This window comes from Aethalodelphis obliquidens, unplaced genomic scaffold, assembly GCF_003676395.1.
Source record: "Aethalodelphis obliquidens isolate GAN/ISIS:26980383/991018 unplaced genomic scaffold, ASM367639v1 scaffold21, whole genome shotgun sequence".
Taxonomy (NCBI): Eukaryota; Metazoa; Chordata; class Mammalia; order Artiodactyla; family Delphinidae; genus Aethalodelphis; species Aethalodelphis obliquidens.
The window spans coordinates 26753870-26769043 of NW_020837965.1; the positions used below are offsets into that span (position 1 = coordinate 26753870).

Sequence of the window (15174 nt, forward strand, 5' to 3'; positions counted from 1 at the left end):
AAGTTTGAATATCACAACCATATTGTCTATCTGAATTTAACATTTGTGTTTATATTAAAGGTAGAAGTTGCTATCAGCTTAGTGTTTGCACTTTTAAATAAAAATGACAGCTTCAAGTTACTTGCATGGCAGCCCTAAAGCAGCTTGCACCCCTAGTGCATAGACAGTGGGTTCACAGCACTTCCCACTGAAAGGAGCCTGGACTCCATGGAGAAGCACAGTCTGGGGCAGGAGCAGCACGAGAGGAGTCAAGACATCTTGTGTTTGAAAGAGAGGAAGCTCGGAGCCCAGCGGGGTCGTGTGAAAACAGCACAGAAGGCGACTCGCGGGGCTCCCTTAGGCCAGAGGCGAAGCCATTGTAGCCACACAAAGAAAATGACGGCTGTGGATTAAAAATCTATCAAATACACTAACATCTTTGCGATCATAATGACACTGAGTGGCTCACAGGCACCGTGGGGTATTGCTAGGCAGCCAACCCATGGTTCTGAAAATCCATTAGTGAAGGAGCGCCTCCAAAGAACAGTCACCTCTCCTGCCTTTCCTGCACCGACTGGATTCCAGGGTAGCCAAACGAAGGAGCATTTTTCTTGGTAGAAGAATGACAGCTGACGCAGGAGTGCTGGAGTTAGATCTGGGCCTGATCACCCCGCAGCTGCTAACCGCTCGGCAGCAGGGCTGATGGGCACTTCATAATGGACGGGTCGGGCTGATCGCACCTGAACCCCTGGTTCCTCTTTGCACTGTGCGGAGTGGGGCAGCGGCCTGCCTGCACTTCTGTGAGGTGTCCTCACCAAACAAGGGGACTGCAGTCTGGCAGGCCTCCGGGTCTAATATCAGGTTACAGGAACAAGATAAAAGGGTGTGTTGGGGGGGTGGAGAGAGCAGGTCACAGACCGTGCTTAAATCGTAGCCTGAAGATACAGTCCCAGATGTTGGAAATTTTGCAAGACAGACGATCCAGTTTCAACCAGTAACTAGGATTAAAAAAAAAAAAAAAAGGACAGCTTAAAGTTATTTGCATGGCAGCCCTAAAGCAGCTTGCACCCCTCGTGCATAGACAGTGGGTTCTACACAGGGGAGCTAATATTATAGGATAAAAGAGGCTTCATGCAGTGTGTAGACAATATTTGGATCCTAATACAGGCAAACCACCTATAAAAAGGTATTTTTGACAATCAGTCAAAGAAAACCGAACAGTGACTGTATATTAGGTTGTATAGATAAGTTATTGTTCATTTTATCAGATACAATGATGGTATTGTGGTTAGGTGTTTTTAAAAAAGGTTTTGACGATACATAGTGATGTGTATTCCTAGGTGTGACGACAGGACGTGGCGTTTGAGATTTGCTGTGACGTTCATAGGGCAATGGCCACGCCGGATGGGCGGGTGGGGCAGGGTCTAGACAGTGGGGTGATCGTCGAGTCTGGAGGAGCTCTTGAGTGACACTCAGGCATAAAGCCCAGTCCTGCAGCGTCCAGAGTCTGTTGCTAATGCTGTCATGTGTCACTCTGAACTAGCTGAGTTATTCAGTCAAGCCAGTATTAGTTAGATTTCCCTGGACCTTTGATTTCTGGCGTGGACACGGCATGTTTGCATCTTGCTTCCTCTCCGGTAAGCTTGATGTTTTCCGTGTGGCACTCAGAGTAGAGAGAGGGTCGGACAGCGGTGGAGCCTGCGCGCTCCCTCTCTGTGCCCGCACCACCTCCTGCCCCTGCTTTCCTTACGGAAGTGGGGACAGCTTAGTTTGTCTTTTCCACTCTCCCAGTTCAGGTTGTCTGTATCGGTGGAGTGGAATCTGGCTTTTCCCTAGTAACCTAAGAACTTTAATCTCGGTGGGATACCAGTTTTCTTTTTTCTGGAAGCCTTTTTTATTTATTTAGGGCATTGCTTCCCATTTATAGCATCATTGAAGTGGATAGAAACGTAAGGATCGTTCTCGTGTGGAGAGGGGTTTTCTGTCCAGCTGTGCAAAGGCTCCAGGAAACGGGCATTTTTGCCTCTTGCTACTGCTTCACTCAAGCCCTTGGTTATTCTCCATTATTCTATGCTGAGATCCAGTCAGCCGTTTGAGTCCAGTCTGGAATAGCAGTTCCATGTCCCTCATTAGCTCATTTGGACCCAAAGCACTGGCACTTGCTGGTATTTCAGCTTCCAAGGGCTCAGCACTGAGAGTCTGGAATGTGTGCTTTCCGTTGTGGAAACTTGCCAAGTTTTGCCCATTCAGCTGCTGACAATGTGGTGAATTTGCAAGTTCTGACATGTTCTGTAGAGTAATTCACAGGCAAGTGAGCCTATGACAGCGTGTAACTCCATCCCAGTATTTGTATGAGAAGTTCTGGAATATCCCTTTCGAGACACAAGTTACCCAAAAGTTCAGATCATCAAGAAAAAGAAGATATGAAACTTGATGATGTTGGCACCTGCGATAAGTTAGCTTCTCAAGATGGAGTGCTTTTGTCATGTGCTTCTTATGCAGTTAAGGTGCCAAAGCCTGGGGGTCCCCACTGAGTTCTTGCAGAGCCTCCAGTCCTTCTCTGAGAGGTTACGCCCCCATTGCTCTACAGTTGTGTCTCCGAGAGAATGCCGCTGGGCTCTGGGGGCCCCAAGGCTTCCGAGAGCTCTTTCTGTGTCTTCTAGCAAAAACTGAGGAAGGCTGCAGCAGCCTCCAGGAGTGGGAAAAGCGGGGTCGGGGTGCCCTGGGCACATCAGCCTGATGAAAATCCGGGTGGAAGGCAGGCAGGCTTTTACGGGCAGTCTAGCTTTAAAGAGGGCGGGGAATGGCAGAGATGGTGGGGAAGGGTGGAAGAGGAGACAGTCGGATGCCTGAGCGTGGGTCACGTGTGCTTGTGCTGTTCTTCTTCAGGGACTGGTACAAGCGTAATTTTGCCATCACCTTCTTCATGGGAAAGGTGGCCCTGGAGAGGATTTGGAACAAGCTTAGACTGAAACGAAAGAAGACCAGCAATTAGGAGCCCACCCTGACCCACCCGCCCAGCGTCTAAGTTTCCACGAGAAGCAGCTGCTTATAGGAGCTCGTTTTACGAGGGCTCTAAGAGCTGTGTGTGCAGGGCAGGCTGGGAGGACGCGGGTCCTGGTGTGCTGTGGCCCACGTGGCTCCGTCCTGACTGTGGATTCCAAGCTGGCTCTTGGTCATGGAAGTGATATTAAATAAAACCCAAGCACTGTGCGCCTGTTTTCTGTGTTTTTGAATTACACCAGTTTGAAAGAGAACAATATAAAGATATTAATAAAATTTCACTTGAAAAATTTGACTCTACTGATAGGAATGTTTTGGAGTGTTACCACAGCCTCACCTGACCAGTGAGCCCTGGTTATTGGAGGGCCCCGGGTCCAGGCCCTGATGAAGCGCAGCTGTCCTGGGAGGCGTCCGGACACAGACCCGGAAGCAGGTGCGGCTCCTCCAACAGGCCCCAGGGGACTTCTCTCCATTTATTCCAGGGATTCAGAGCCTGTTTCCAAGGTTTTCCGGGACAGCTTGCTGTGGCTCGTGTCCCTCTGCTTCAATTCTTATAAAATCAGCATTGTTTGAAATAGGATTACGTGGTTGTAAAATGATGAGGCTCACTTTGTACTGTGTCCTGGAGCCGTGGCGGGGAAGGGGTGGGGGGACCTGCCTCAGCAGCGGGGAAGTGGCCTTCAGAGTCAGGGCACAAGGTGTCCTCTGAGGACAGATGAGACATCTGGATTTTACCAAAAGCCACTTGGCAAGCAGTTTTTATTCCAAAACGGGATGTGACAGTAGAGTCAAAAGGCTGGATTTTTTCTGTGGCTTATAATCTGCTGCCCCCGAAGATGATTTCCAAGGAGAAATTCCAGAGACCAGAGGAAGCACATCATCCCACCCCCACCCCACCCCAGGCCCTTAAGGGCCACGCGGATGGACGAGGGTGATGCTGAAGAGGAAAGCCGAGCGCTGGGCGCCACTGAGCGCCGTGGTTCCTGGCGAACACTGTGCGGTCCATCAGCTCCGTGGGCTGTTAACCCAGGTGTCCATGGAGGTCCCCAGGGAGTGGAGTGCATGCACCAAGCAGCGTGGGACACGAGGCTTCACAGAAATAACCCCATCTCACGCGTCACGCCACTGCCTCTGCTAAACACAACCTGTCACCAGCACCTGTGACACTGTTTGCATCTGCAAAGGAATGCCAGCAGAGTTAGGGGACCAGGTTGGGCCCCGGTTCCATATGAGTGAGCCCGGAGGCATGAACTGTTCTCCAGCTTTTAATTCTTTTTTTTTTTAAATTATTTTATTTTTGGCTGCATCGGGTCTTAGATGCGGCACATGTTGTGGCATGCGGGTTTTCTCTCTCTAGTTATGGCGCATGGGTTCCAGAGCACGTGGACTCTGTAGTTTGCAACATGCAGGCTCTAGTTGAGGCTCGAGAGCTCAGTTGCCCCACGGCATGTGGGATCTTAGTTCCCAGACCAGGGATCGAACCCACGTTCCCTGCATTGTAAGGAGGATTCTTTACCACTGGATCACCGGGGAAGTCCTTCTAGCTTTTTTTTTTAATGTATTTACTTTATTTATTTATTATTTCTGGCTGCATTGGGTCTTCATTGCTGCACGCGGGCTTTCTCTAGTTGCGGTGAGCAGGGGTTACTCTTTTTTGCAGTGTGCGGGCTTCTCATTGCGGTGGCTTCTCTTGTTGTGGAGCATGGGCTCTAGGCACGCAGGCTTCAGTAGTTGTGGCATGTGGGCTCAGTAGTTGTGGCTCCTGGGCTCTAGAGCACAGGCTCAGTTGTTGTGGCTCACAGGCTTAGTTGCTCCGCGGCATGCAGGATCTTCCTGGACCAGGGATCAAGCCTGTGTCCCCTGCATTGGCAGGCGGATTCTTAACCACTGCACCACCAGGGAAGCCCTCCCTTTTTTAAAAAAAATAAATTTATTTATTTTATTTATTTATTTTTGGCTGCTTTGGGTCTTCGTTGCTGCACGCCGGCTTTCTCTAGTTGCGGCGAGCAGGGCTACTCTTCGTTGTGGTGCGTGGGCTTCTCATTGCGATGGCTTCTCTTGTTGCGGAGCACGGGCTCTAGGTGCGCAGACTTCAGTAACTGCGGCACACGGGCTCAGTAGTTGTGGCTCGTGGGCTCTAGAGTGCAGGCTCAGTAGTTGCTCTGCAGCATGTGGGATCTTCCCAGACCAGGGCTTAAACCTGTGTCCTCTGCACTGGCAGGTGGATTCTTAACCGCCATGCCACCAGGGAAGTCCTCTTTCCCTGTTTAGCCCTAATAGCATATTGGAAAGTCTGCCTCTGGGAGGTCCAGGGGAGCGTCTTTATGACAGACCTGCACAGAGGAGCCTTCTAGAGCAGACCGGTCTACCCAAGCCCATCTCCTGGCCTTGGCTTCCTTGGCCGTAATGACACCTGACAGAACCCCTGGGCGCATTCCACGTGCCTGTTGCAGATAGTGTCCGGCACTTAACAGGCTCCTCACAAATGGGGAAATTAGTGACTAATAACATTCAAAGGGTCTGGTTCCCAAGCACCTCAAGGCCTCTGTGGGGGAGGGGTGACTGGAAGCCAGCCCGTCATGAGTGGGAGCTGAGCATCTGCACCAGCGGGAGTTTAAGCAGGATGCCTGTAGGTAGATGTTGGCACACGGGGTCTTCGGGGATTGCCTCTCCCGAATGAGCCCGCACACCACTCCTGTGGCCGGCAACCTCACACGGGCTCTGGAGGAAGCATCGCAGCGTCGGCTGCCAAGAAGCTCTGCTGTGTTCTGACCCTCCGTCCCTCCCCCGAGGACTCAGGCTTGGCAGGCCCTTTTCCAGCCAGCCCTTCAGGCCACTTCCACGGCGCAGGGCTTCCGCGCCGGCGGAGGGCGCACAGCCACGGGGGCGCCTGCACAACAGGCCTCTTCTGCACGTTTGCAAAGACTATTTTACATTTCTGATTAGTGGGGAAGTCAGAGAACTCATGGGAAATCGTGTGATAAAGTTTTGTGCGTGTTGATTTTTTTTCCCCTACTAGCATTGCTTTTTTTCTGCTTCTGAAAACAGAACAACAAATAGGCATATTCTGTTGACAATTTTTAAGTTAAAAATTTAAGAATGCCTCTGGTTAGAAAGTTGGGACAGTGCAGGGAGGAGCAGACAGCAAAGGAACAGCCTTCCTTTACGGGGAATCAGTTTCCCAAAGGGGAGGCTGTGCGTTCTTGTTCAGCAAGGCCGCCTGACTGGGGGGCCAGTGAGAGCTGGGGTTTTGGCGCCGGCCGTGCTTTCTCCTCCTCTGGGGTGCGGCCAAGCCCACAGGGGAGGCCTCAGTCCTGTTAGATTCCCTCTCAGACTCCATTGCACCCATGTTATTCTTATTTCAAAGTAATTGCCTTTTAACAACTTCCAGGCCTTCTGAATACATGCTCTGGCGCCTCCCTTTCTTCCCAAGGTTTTTGCATCATGGCGTCGCATCTGCCACAGCTGGGAAAGCCCAGCGCTTCCCATGGGCCCCGGGTGTACGCCGCCTGCTCTTGGCCAGCTGCGCGCTGCCCACCCATGAAGGCTGTGGGTGAGTGGGAGAGTTCGTTCATCCCACAGATCCTGAGTGCCTGTCCGTGCCAGGCACAGGGGCTGTGATGGTGAGGGCTTGTTGTTGCTTCCGCTGCAGCGCTTACAGACTAGCAGGATGTAAGGTAGGAGAAAAAATTAGTCACGTGATGAAGAACCCATGAAGAATATTTAATGGAATCACCTGATCTGATTTGCATGTTTATATTCCAGGTTAACCATAGATTTTAATTACATTCCTTTAATTGCAGAAGCATCTCTACTTAAAATGTACTGCAATTATATCTAAGTGCTAGTTAATTAACATTTTCTTGCTGGTATCACAAAGAAATAGCATCGTAAAGTTGATAGCCAAATTGTGTCTTTTTATTTTTTAACTTTTTGTTTTATGTTGGAGTACCGTTGATAAACAACACTGTGTTAGTTTCAAGTGTGCGGCAAAGTGCATAGCCGAATGCTAAAACACGGGACTTCGGGTGGGGATGTACAGACAACTGCGCGGGCCCCGCTAGGGCTCTGTCCCCCCACACCTTGCATCTGCTCGCCGAGGAAGGCACCTCCCACTCCCGGTCCGTGTCCTGACCTCAGGGGCCTCAGGCGCAGCCTACCCCCCGATGGGCTGGCAGACTTGCTTGTGTTACAAGACTTGGCTCCCCAGAAAAACTTCCCAGGGGGCCTGCCCCTCAGCTTTGCTCAGGAGACTTGCCCACCTGAACGGAGCTTTGCCGTGTCCATGGCTGGCGAGTGGCCCAGGGCACTGCCCCCCGTGCCTGCAGGAAAGGAGGGAGGCTGGAGGAGCAGCAAAGGGTTTACAGGCCAGGCCCAGAGAGGGCCTGTCACTCATTTACCTTCCGTGGAAGCAACCCTTGTACCTGAGCAGAGGCGAGTTGGGTCAGGCTGGGGTGCTGGTGACTCTGGACGTGCCCGCTACCCCTTGCTGGGAGGCGCACCTCTATGGCATCTCTCTTAGGAAGCCCGATCCCTGTGCGGGGTGCCCTCCTCTCGGAGTGGACGAGCCTCACCTCAGAGATACCACAAGGCCGAGAGGCCAAACGGAATGAAGAGTAATTTTGTGTGAGTATGTGTGGTAAAATACACATAACATTAACCATTTTTTGAGTGAACAGTTCAGTGGCATAAAGTACATTCACGTCACCACCATCCGTCTCCAGGACTTTTTCATCTGAAACTCTGTCTGCATGAAACACTAACTCTCCGCCTCCACCCCCAGCCCCTGGCCCCCAGCAGTCTGTGAGTCTGACTGCCCTGGGGGGCCTCATCCGTATTTGACCTTTTGCGATTGGCTTACTTCCCTTAGCGTGACATCCTTAAGGCTCATCCATGTTGTAGCAAGTGAAGATGGTTTTGTTTGCCATCTCAGCTCTGGCATCTGAGCCCTTGGGCCTCGAATGCACTGTAGACCGAGAATGGGGAGCCCTCCAGCAAAGGGCACGTGATGGCGTTCCGTCTGGGGCCTGTGAGGACAGCAGGGTCCTTGCTCATCATTCATTCACTCATTCACTCAACAAATGCTCAGAAGCACCTGCTGTGCGCCAGGCCCTGCTCTCAGCCCTGGGGCTGGAGCAGCCCGCACGGGCCGCCCTGCCCACCTTGTGGCCCCAGTGCCCTGTGCCCACATGGTGAGGACAGCCACCCTCGTTGCTGGGCAGTGCCCCTGCTCAGACACTCAGCTCACCTCACTGGTCTTCCAGGAAAGTCATTTCTTTCTTTTCGTGCCATTGAAAATGCGTTGATCAATCTTCCAGAAATGTTCAGGCTGCGTTTGGAGCTGCTTGGCTGTTGATTTGCCGTGATGATTCTCTTCACTGAGTCCAAGTCGGTCCTTGAGTGGAAAAAGGACCGGAAGAGCTGCCGGAGGAGGGGATGAGATGGATGGACGAGGTCGGTAGGTGTCTCGAGGTGGTTTCTATCCAGGTAACTGGGGTCTCTAAGCTCCCCCAGGCCCATCCCCCCTTCCCCTCACCCCAGCACACGCACCTGAAGACTTGAGTTTACCGTCCAGACGGATCCACAGTGTGGTGCAGAGTGGGAAGATTAACACAAAGGAAGCCAGAGCTGTGGTGGAGAGGCCCTTGAGAGGCGCTGCTTGCTTGCTTGTCTGTCTCTGTGCACACGCAGGCGCACACACCCGGGGTCTGCCAGCCACAGCCAGACGAATGAGCAAACAGCTGTGGGCACTGGCTTGTGAAGATTTGGCCCGTCTGCCAGGAAAACAAGTAGGCAAACGAGCTTTTTATTTTAAAAAGAAAGCAGGGACTTCCCTGGTGGAGCAGTGGTGAAGAATCCGCCTGCCAATGCAGGGGACACAGGTTCAAGCCTTGGTCCAGGAAGATCCCACATGCCACAGAGAAACTTAAGCCCGTGCGCCACAACTATTGAGCCTGCGCTCTAGAACTCTCAAGCCACAACAACTGAGCCCACGTGCCACAACTACTGAAGCCCACGTGCCTGGAGCCCGTGCTCCACAACAAGAGAAGCCACCGCAGTGAGAAGCCTGTGCACCGCAATGAAGTGTAGCCCCCGCTCGCCGCAACTAGAGAAAGCCTGCACATAGCAATGAAGACCCAACACAGCCAAAAGTAAATAAATTATAAAAAAGAAAGCACAGCATCCTAATGTGTCCTTGGTGCCTCCCCAGGCCTGGCCACAGTGGTCATATGTCAAGCATGGCCCTGGCCTGGGGAGCACCCATTCTGGTAGGGATGTAGCAAGACACCTGGCAGGGCCACCGGCACAGACCCAGCTCCCTTGCCATGGCTGGGGGCCTTTTACGTAGAAAGCAAGACCTCCCGTCAGCCAGGGTCCTGCTGCATCTGGCCACAGACTCCAGAATCTGAACATCTGGTCATGCAGACATGGGGCCCAGAGGTCACCAAGGGACATGACTGCCCGGCCCGGGGAGGTGACCTTCATCCCTGTCGTCGCGCCCCCGCCCCGCCCGGTACTCGCCATGCTGCCTGGTGCAGAGTAGGCCTTGGACACAAGTGTGCTAATGATTGCACTTGTAGCGCCCTGGACCCCTTTACCGAATAATAATAATAATAACAGTAATAGTGAGCAAGGGTTATTGCCTGCCAGGCACGGCTCCTGCAGCATTATTCAGGTGGCTTCCTAGCATCCTCAGAACGGCCCTTGGAGGGTTCTGGGGCCCCTCGGAGCACAGGGACAGGCGGGTCAGGCCAGCACAGGCCCCTGCAATCCAGGGGCAATTTGGAATCAGATCTGCTCTGATTGGCCTGGCCAGGTCCTGGGCCCGCCCCCTGGCCTATCAGATGCTGGCAGGGAGGATGGATGCTGCGGAGCCCATGTTCCCGGGTGTCCTGTTAGGTCAGCAATGCGCGGAGGCTTGCAGTCACTGCTGCAGCGCTGGGGGGGTCGTCCGTGAACAAAACTGGCAGAAATACTAGAGGGGGCAGACATGTATGCAGTAAAGAGTAAATCATAGCAGATGCTCAGTGCTGTGGGAAAATAGCAAGCAGACTAGGGAGTTTGGGAAGGAGCAGATGGCAAGGGCACCTGACCCAGATCTGGGCAAGAGTGACTAAGGCCCTGGGGCTGCAGTGTGCCCGGCAGAGCCAAGAGCAGCAGGACGGCCAGCGTGGTGGCACAGCGGGAACCATGGAGGAGGAGGGTGGGAGGAGATAGGCCAGCGCCTGGCAGGCCACCACACAGACCCTGGCTTTTCCCCTGAGTGCTCCGGGGAGCCACCGAGGACTCTGTGCAAGGGAGGCCATGGCCTCGTCACTCTGCCAGGGGTCCAGGTCACTCTGCAGGGGGCTACCCCACGTAGGCTACTGCCGGGACTCGGGTGGCTCTGACCAGAGGGGCAGCCAGGAAGGTGGTGAGAAGTGGCCTGTCCAGTACAGGAGCCACTAGCCACGTGTGGCTATTTACATTTCAATAAACATAAAGGGAAGTTAAAAACTCAGTCCCTCTGTTGCACTAGCCCCTGTCAAATGCCCAGTAGCCACGTGTGGCTCGTGGCTACTGTATTGGGCATCACAGATGTGCAGCATTTCCATTGTCGCAGCAAGTTCTGTTAGTGCTGGCCTGGGAGGTGCTGTAAGGCATGTTCTTCCTTCTTTGGTCCCAGAGGGGAGCTTGGAATGTGTGAGTGTGGGCTGGGCAGCAGGTGGGGCAGGACAGGGCTGAGAACTGAGGAGGGGGATGCAAAAGGCTGTGTCCCCAGGAGGACAGGTGGGCCATCCAGGTGAGTCAGTGCCTGACTGAGCGGGGAGGGGATCCAGAAGATGCTCCAAGCCAGGCACGGCCACTCCGGCTTCTCCCAGGATGTCTGGCAAGAAGCACTGCAGCCATGGCCACATGGTAGCAAGCACTGGAGATGTGGCCTGTCTGAGCTGAGCTATCTGTAAGCATAAGCTCCACCCCAGATTCCAAAGACTTAGTGTGAGAAAAGGAATGCAAACTACCTCATAATTTCTTATATAGGTACATGCTGAAATAAAATTTAGATATATTGGGTTCAGTAAGATATATTAAACAGCCTTAAAAAGAAAAGAGGGGCTTCCCTCTGGTGGAGGGAAGTGGGGGCTACTCTTCGTTGCAGTGCATGGGCTTCTCATTGCAGTGGCTTCTCTTGTTGCAGAGCACGGGCTCTAGGAGCGCGGGCTTCAGTAGTTGTGGCTCGAGGGCTCTAGAGCACAGGCTCAGTAGTTGTGGCACATGGCCTTAGTTGCTCCGCGGCATGTGGGATCCTCCCGGACCGGGGCTCGAGCCCGTGTCCCCTGCATTGGCCAGTGGATTCCTATCCACTGTGCCACCAGGGCAGTCCCTGTATATATCTTATTAAAGTAAATTTCCCCTGCTTCTTTTCATCTTTTTTACTGTGGCTACTGGACAACTTTAAGTAACATTGTGGCTCATGTTAGCTTCCTGGTTCTGTGAAGAGCCTGACCGTCCTGGTGGCCCCCCAAAGATGTGTCCACATGCTAACCCTTCGTACCTGGAATTGTGACCTGATTTGGAAGCAGAGGCTTTGCAGAAGTAATTAAGATAAGGATGTCAGGATGAGATCATCCTGGATTTAGGGTGGGCCCTCAATCCCTTGACAAGTGTCCTTAGAAAGGAGAGGGATACTTGAGACAGAGACACCCAAAGGGGAAGGCCACGCACAGACAGACACAAAAGTTGAAGTGATGTGTCTTCAAGCCAAGGACCTCGGGAGACATCAGAGGCTGGAGAGAGGCCTGCGACAGCCTCCAGAGGGAACCAGCCCTGCCCACACCTTGGCTTCCAGTTCCGGCCTCCAGAGAACACACTTCTGTTGTTTTAAGGCCCAGGTTTGTGGTCTCTTGATCCGGCAGCCATGGGAGTCACACGCTGATGGGCTCCAGACCTAGGGTTAGCGAGGAGAGCAGCAGGAGGGACGCGTGGCACTTTGGGTGAGATTGGGTCGGTGTGCAGCCCTGGAAAAGGAGAACGAGAGTTATGTCTGATGGATCCGCAGACTCTTCAATGAAGCGATAGATGAAAATTTCCAGATAAAAGCCTCTTCCTGAGTCTATTCTCCAGAGGCGAGAATGTGGGTAAAGGCTTCAGTCTTACTGCAGCACCCAAGTGGGCACTCGGCTTGGGTCCAAGGACTAGACCTGAGTTGAGGCCTTGCAGCCAGTTTCCACACTCGAGCTTCAGTGTCTCCAGCTGCAGGGTGGGATGGTACTCCCTGCCCTGGCTGGCTCTTGGGGAAAGGGTGTGCCAGCACATGGGATAAGGGTGGTCTGTGGTTGCCAAGCTTCTCTACAGATGGGGGTCACGGGTGCTGAACGAAGGTAGAGGCCAAGAGTGCAGCATAGATGGACCAGGTCAGCCCAGCGCAGGCGGGCTCACCCCGGATCTTCTGAAGGCCGGGTGTTTTCCTTTTTAGCCTGTGGCCGTGATGTATCCACTTGCACATTTCCTTGTTCAGCGCCTGTCCCCCTCTCCGCTCTGTCCCGCAGAGCTGAGTGGGGCCCGACACCGTCAGAGGCCCATCCCAGGGCACCGAACGCAGGCAGGGCTGAGAGCCCTCCCTGGGTGTGGGCGGCCTGGGTCTGCCGCGCTCGCAGGTTTCCTCAGGCCTGGCCTTTGTCTCTGCACAGGTGACCAGCACAACAGACGTCCTGGCAGGGTGGGAGTGTGTTGCTTCTGCTCCTGGGGGAGACCCTCTAAGCCCAGCTTTGGCCAGCCTCCGCCCCCAGCTCCCTTTCTCAAGTCACGTGGTCCCAGCTGGGCCAACATGCAGGTGATTGCGGTAGGAGAAAATAATTGACCCTCTTCTCCCAAAGGTGACTGTGAATGCACCAGATCACTGGGGACCAAGAAGTCTACTGAGAGAGGGAAAACCAGCGTGACCAGTGCCCGCGATTACACTTTGTATACAGACAGGCTTGTCTGGCAGCCGGGGGTTTGGGGGAGGAAAGGGGGAAGTCAGTCTGGAGGGTGGTTCATGGGGCCTGGGAGGTTCAACAAGCCTGACCGGCTGAGCCAATGGCTTGCGTGCAGAAGGTCTGCTTGGAGATTCCCCACTGCACGCCACCCCCACCCCGGGGAGACGGGCCTACGTGAGCTCAGAGAGCCCCCGTAGAGGGGACCAGCTGCCCCCAGCCTCCAGTCCCCATCCCCCATCCTGCGGCAGCATGTTCCCAGGGCAGCCCCCACAGGCAAAGCCAAGCAGTGTGAGGTGTTCTCCTGGCTAGGGGTGGGTCCTGGGGGGCTTGGGACCTGGGAGGTGGAATCCCAGTGAAGCCCAGGGCATTGCTGATGGGTGGAAGGTGAGGGTCTCTTTCCCTTCTGAACTGTGAGGTTCAAAGATGTGATGTCTGGAACTGGTGCAGCCATTTCTGCTCCTACAAAGAGAGCCAAGCTGAGGCCTGATCACACCCCGAACAGAGGCAGAGGGAAGAAAGCCACAGGACACAGAGCCCCCTGCCTGATGGTGGGATACAGAAGTCCAGGGGCACCCGCAGGTGGAGCAGGGGACGGGCGAAGCCGACTAGGATTCCCACCTGGGGCATGTGAAATCAGCACCTGGGGTGTTGACTGTTTCCTCGTTTGTTCATTCGTTCATTCACTTGTTCATGCATTCAGCCCCACTGACTGAGAATCACTGTGTCCAAGAACCTGAGTTAGGCCTGGGGTGTGTGGGAAGGAGGAGGGGCTGGAAAGAGATGGAGGTGGGGTCTGTGCTCCCAGAGTGCCCATAACAGCTTGGAGACAGCCTGGTCTTACCGGACGAGGCTGATGCCGTGGAGAGGACGGGAGGAGGCTGAGTCTGGCGGGCGCGTCTGGGCGCACGCACGAGGCCGGCGCCATCAGGCATCCAGAGCTTGAAGTCCCCAGACAGACTCCTGTGGGTGGAGGGGGGCTGCAGCCTGTGCTGATTCCAGGACAGACTGGGCACCTGCGTGGCTATTTTTGTCCAAAAACGAATAAGCTACCCATCTGGCTGTCTGAGGAGCCCCAGATTTGTGTCCTTGAGCAAGTCCACCGCCACCTCCGGGATTGCAGCTGTCTCAGGTGAAAAGGGGGGGTGGCCAAGATGTGGGCTTCTGGGCCGTCAGCATTCTGCACAAGCAGGGCCTTATGGGGAGGGTCAAGAGAATCTCCCCCTGGAAGGGCCTGGCGACCTGCCTCCAGGGCATACCTGCGTGGGGAGTGCAGAGCTGAAGCAGCAGAGTCCCTGAGAGAGAGAAGGACCGGAGGACTGCCTGGAGGAGGCCAGTTGCGCTGGGCCGTAGAATGTGGAGACAGGTGGACAGGGGCAGGGAGGCGAGAGAACACGACACGGTCAGTGGAGGCCATGAATCCACCTGTGACTTTGGGGGCTGGGTGCACAGGGCAGCCGGGACAGCAGCCCAGGCCTTGGAACCTCCTGCAGCCCATCAAGCTCTGGGCACTGCTGTAGACACCCCCCAGGAGGAGAGAGGAGCAGAGGGATCTCGCCCCATGGTGTGGTCGCTGTGGGAGACTCTGGCTGAGCCCCTTCCCCTGGTGGTGGAGATGCCCCCAGGCTCTGCCGTCGGTCAGCTGCCCTGTAGGGATTGGGGTGGAACATGGGATTGGCACTCATGAGCCCCCTTCTCACCCATCAGCTCCTCACAAGGTTCTGGGGCCAGATGGACAGCGTGTTTATGCCCCCTTGACAGGTGGATAGACTGAGCCGGCGCCGGAGTGGAAGGGGGCTGGGTCCTGCTCTCCTGACTGCAGGACAGTGTGGCTCCCCACAGGCCATAGTTCAGGACTGAACTCAGTTTCTCCTCTTTCCCTCCTTCCCTCCCCCTTTAACGCTTTCTGTGCCAACCTCGTGCTGCACGTGTATCAGGATGGGTGTGCCGCGAGGATGACCTCACCTCAGCTGTGGGGAGGGAGGGTCCTGCGGGGGCTGCACTCTTAATTTGTGCCCCTCCGTCCCCAGGTGTCAGGGCCTCCCAAAGGGCCATGAGCACTAGAGGAATGGGGCCACGTTGGGGGAACCTACATAACGTCAGGGAACAAACCACCTCAAAGCTCAGCGGCGTGACAGAGTGTTCTGTGCTCATGGGGTCAAGGGTGGGTCAAGGGTCTGGCCTGGGCACACCCGGGGTGGCTCATCTGTGCTCCTCCATGTCTCAGAGGCTGGGG

At 54.5% G+C, this 15174-nt stretch overlaps 1 protein-coding gene across 6 annotated transcripts in view; it reads left to right on the plus strand.

The window, feature by feature from the left end:
• The window catches only part of COA8 (cytochrome c oxidase assembly factor 8), a 41433-nt gene extending 32582 nt beyond the window's left edge, over positions 1-8851 (plus strand). For 2 of the 6 annotated variants that reach the window (XR_003435662.1, XM_027120721.1), the window contains one exon: positions 3290-3581. Coding sequence is in view for 2 of the 6 variants with exons in the window: in XM_027120721.1 (XP_026976522.1) it covers positions 3290-3323 (34 nt within the window). In the remaining 4 variants the exon portion in view is untranslated. The other 4 variants (XR_003435661.1, XR_003435660.1, XR_003435659.1 and 1 more) reach the window with 4 other exon arrangements.
• The last annotated feature ends 6323 nt before the right edge of the window (positions 8852-15174 follow it).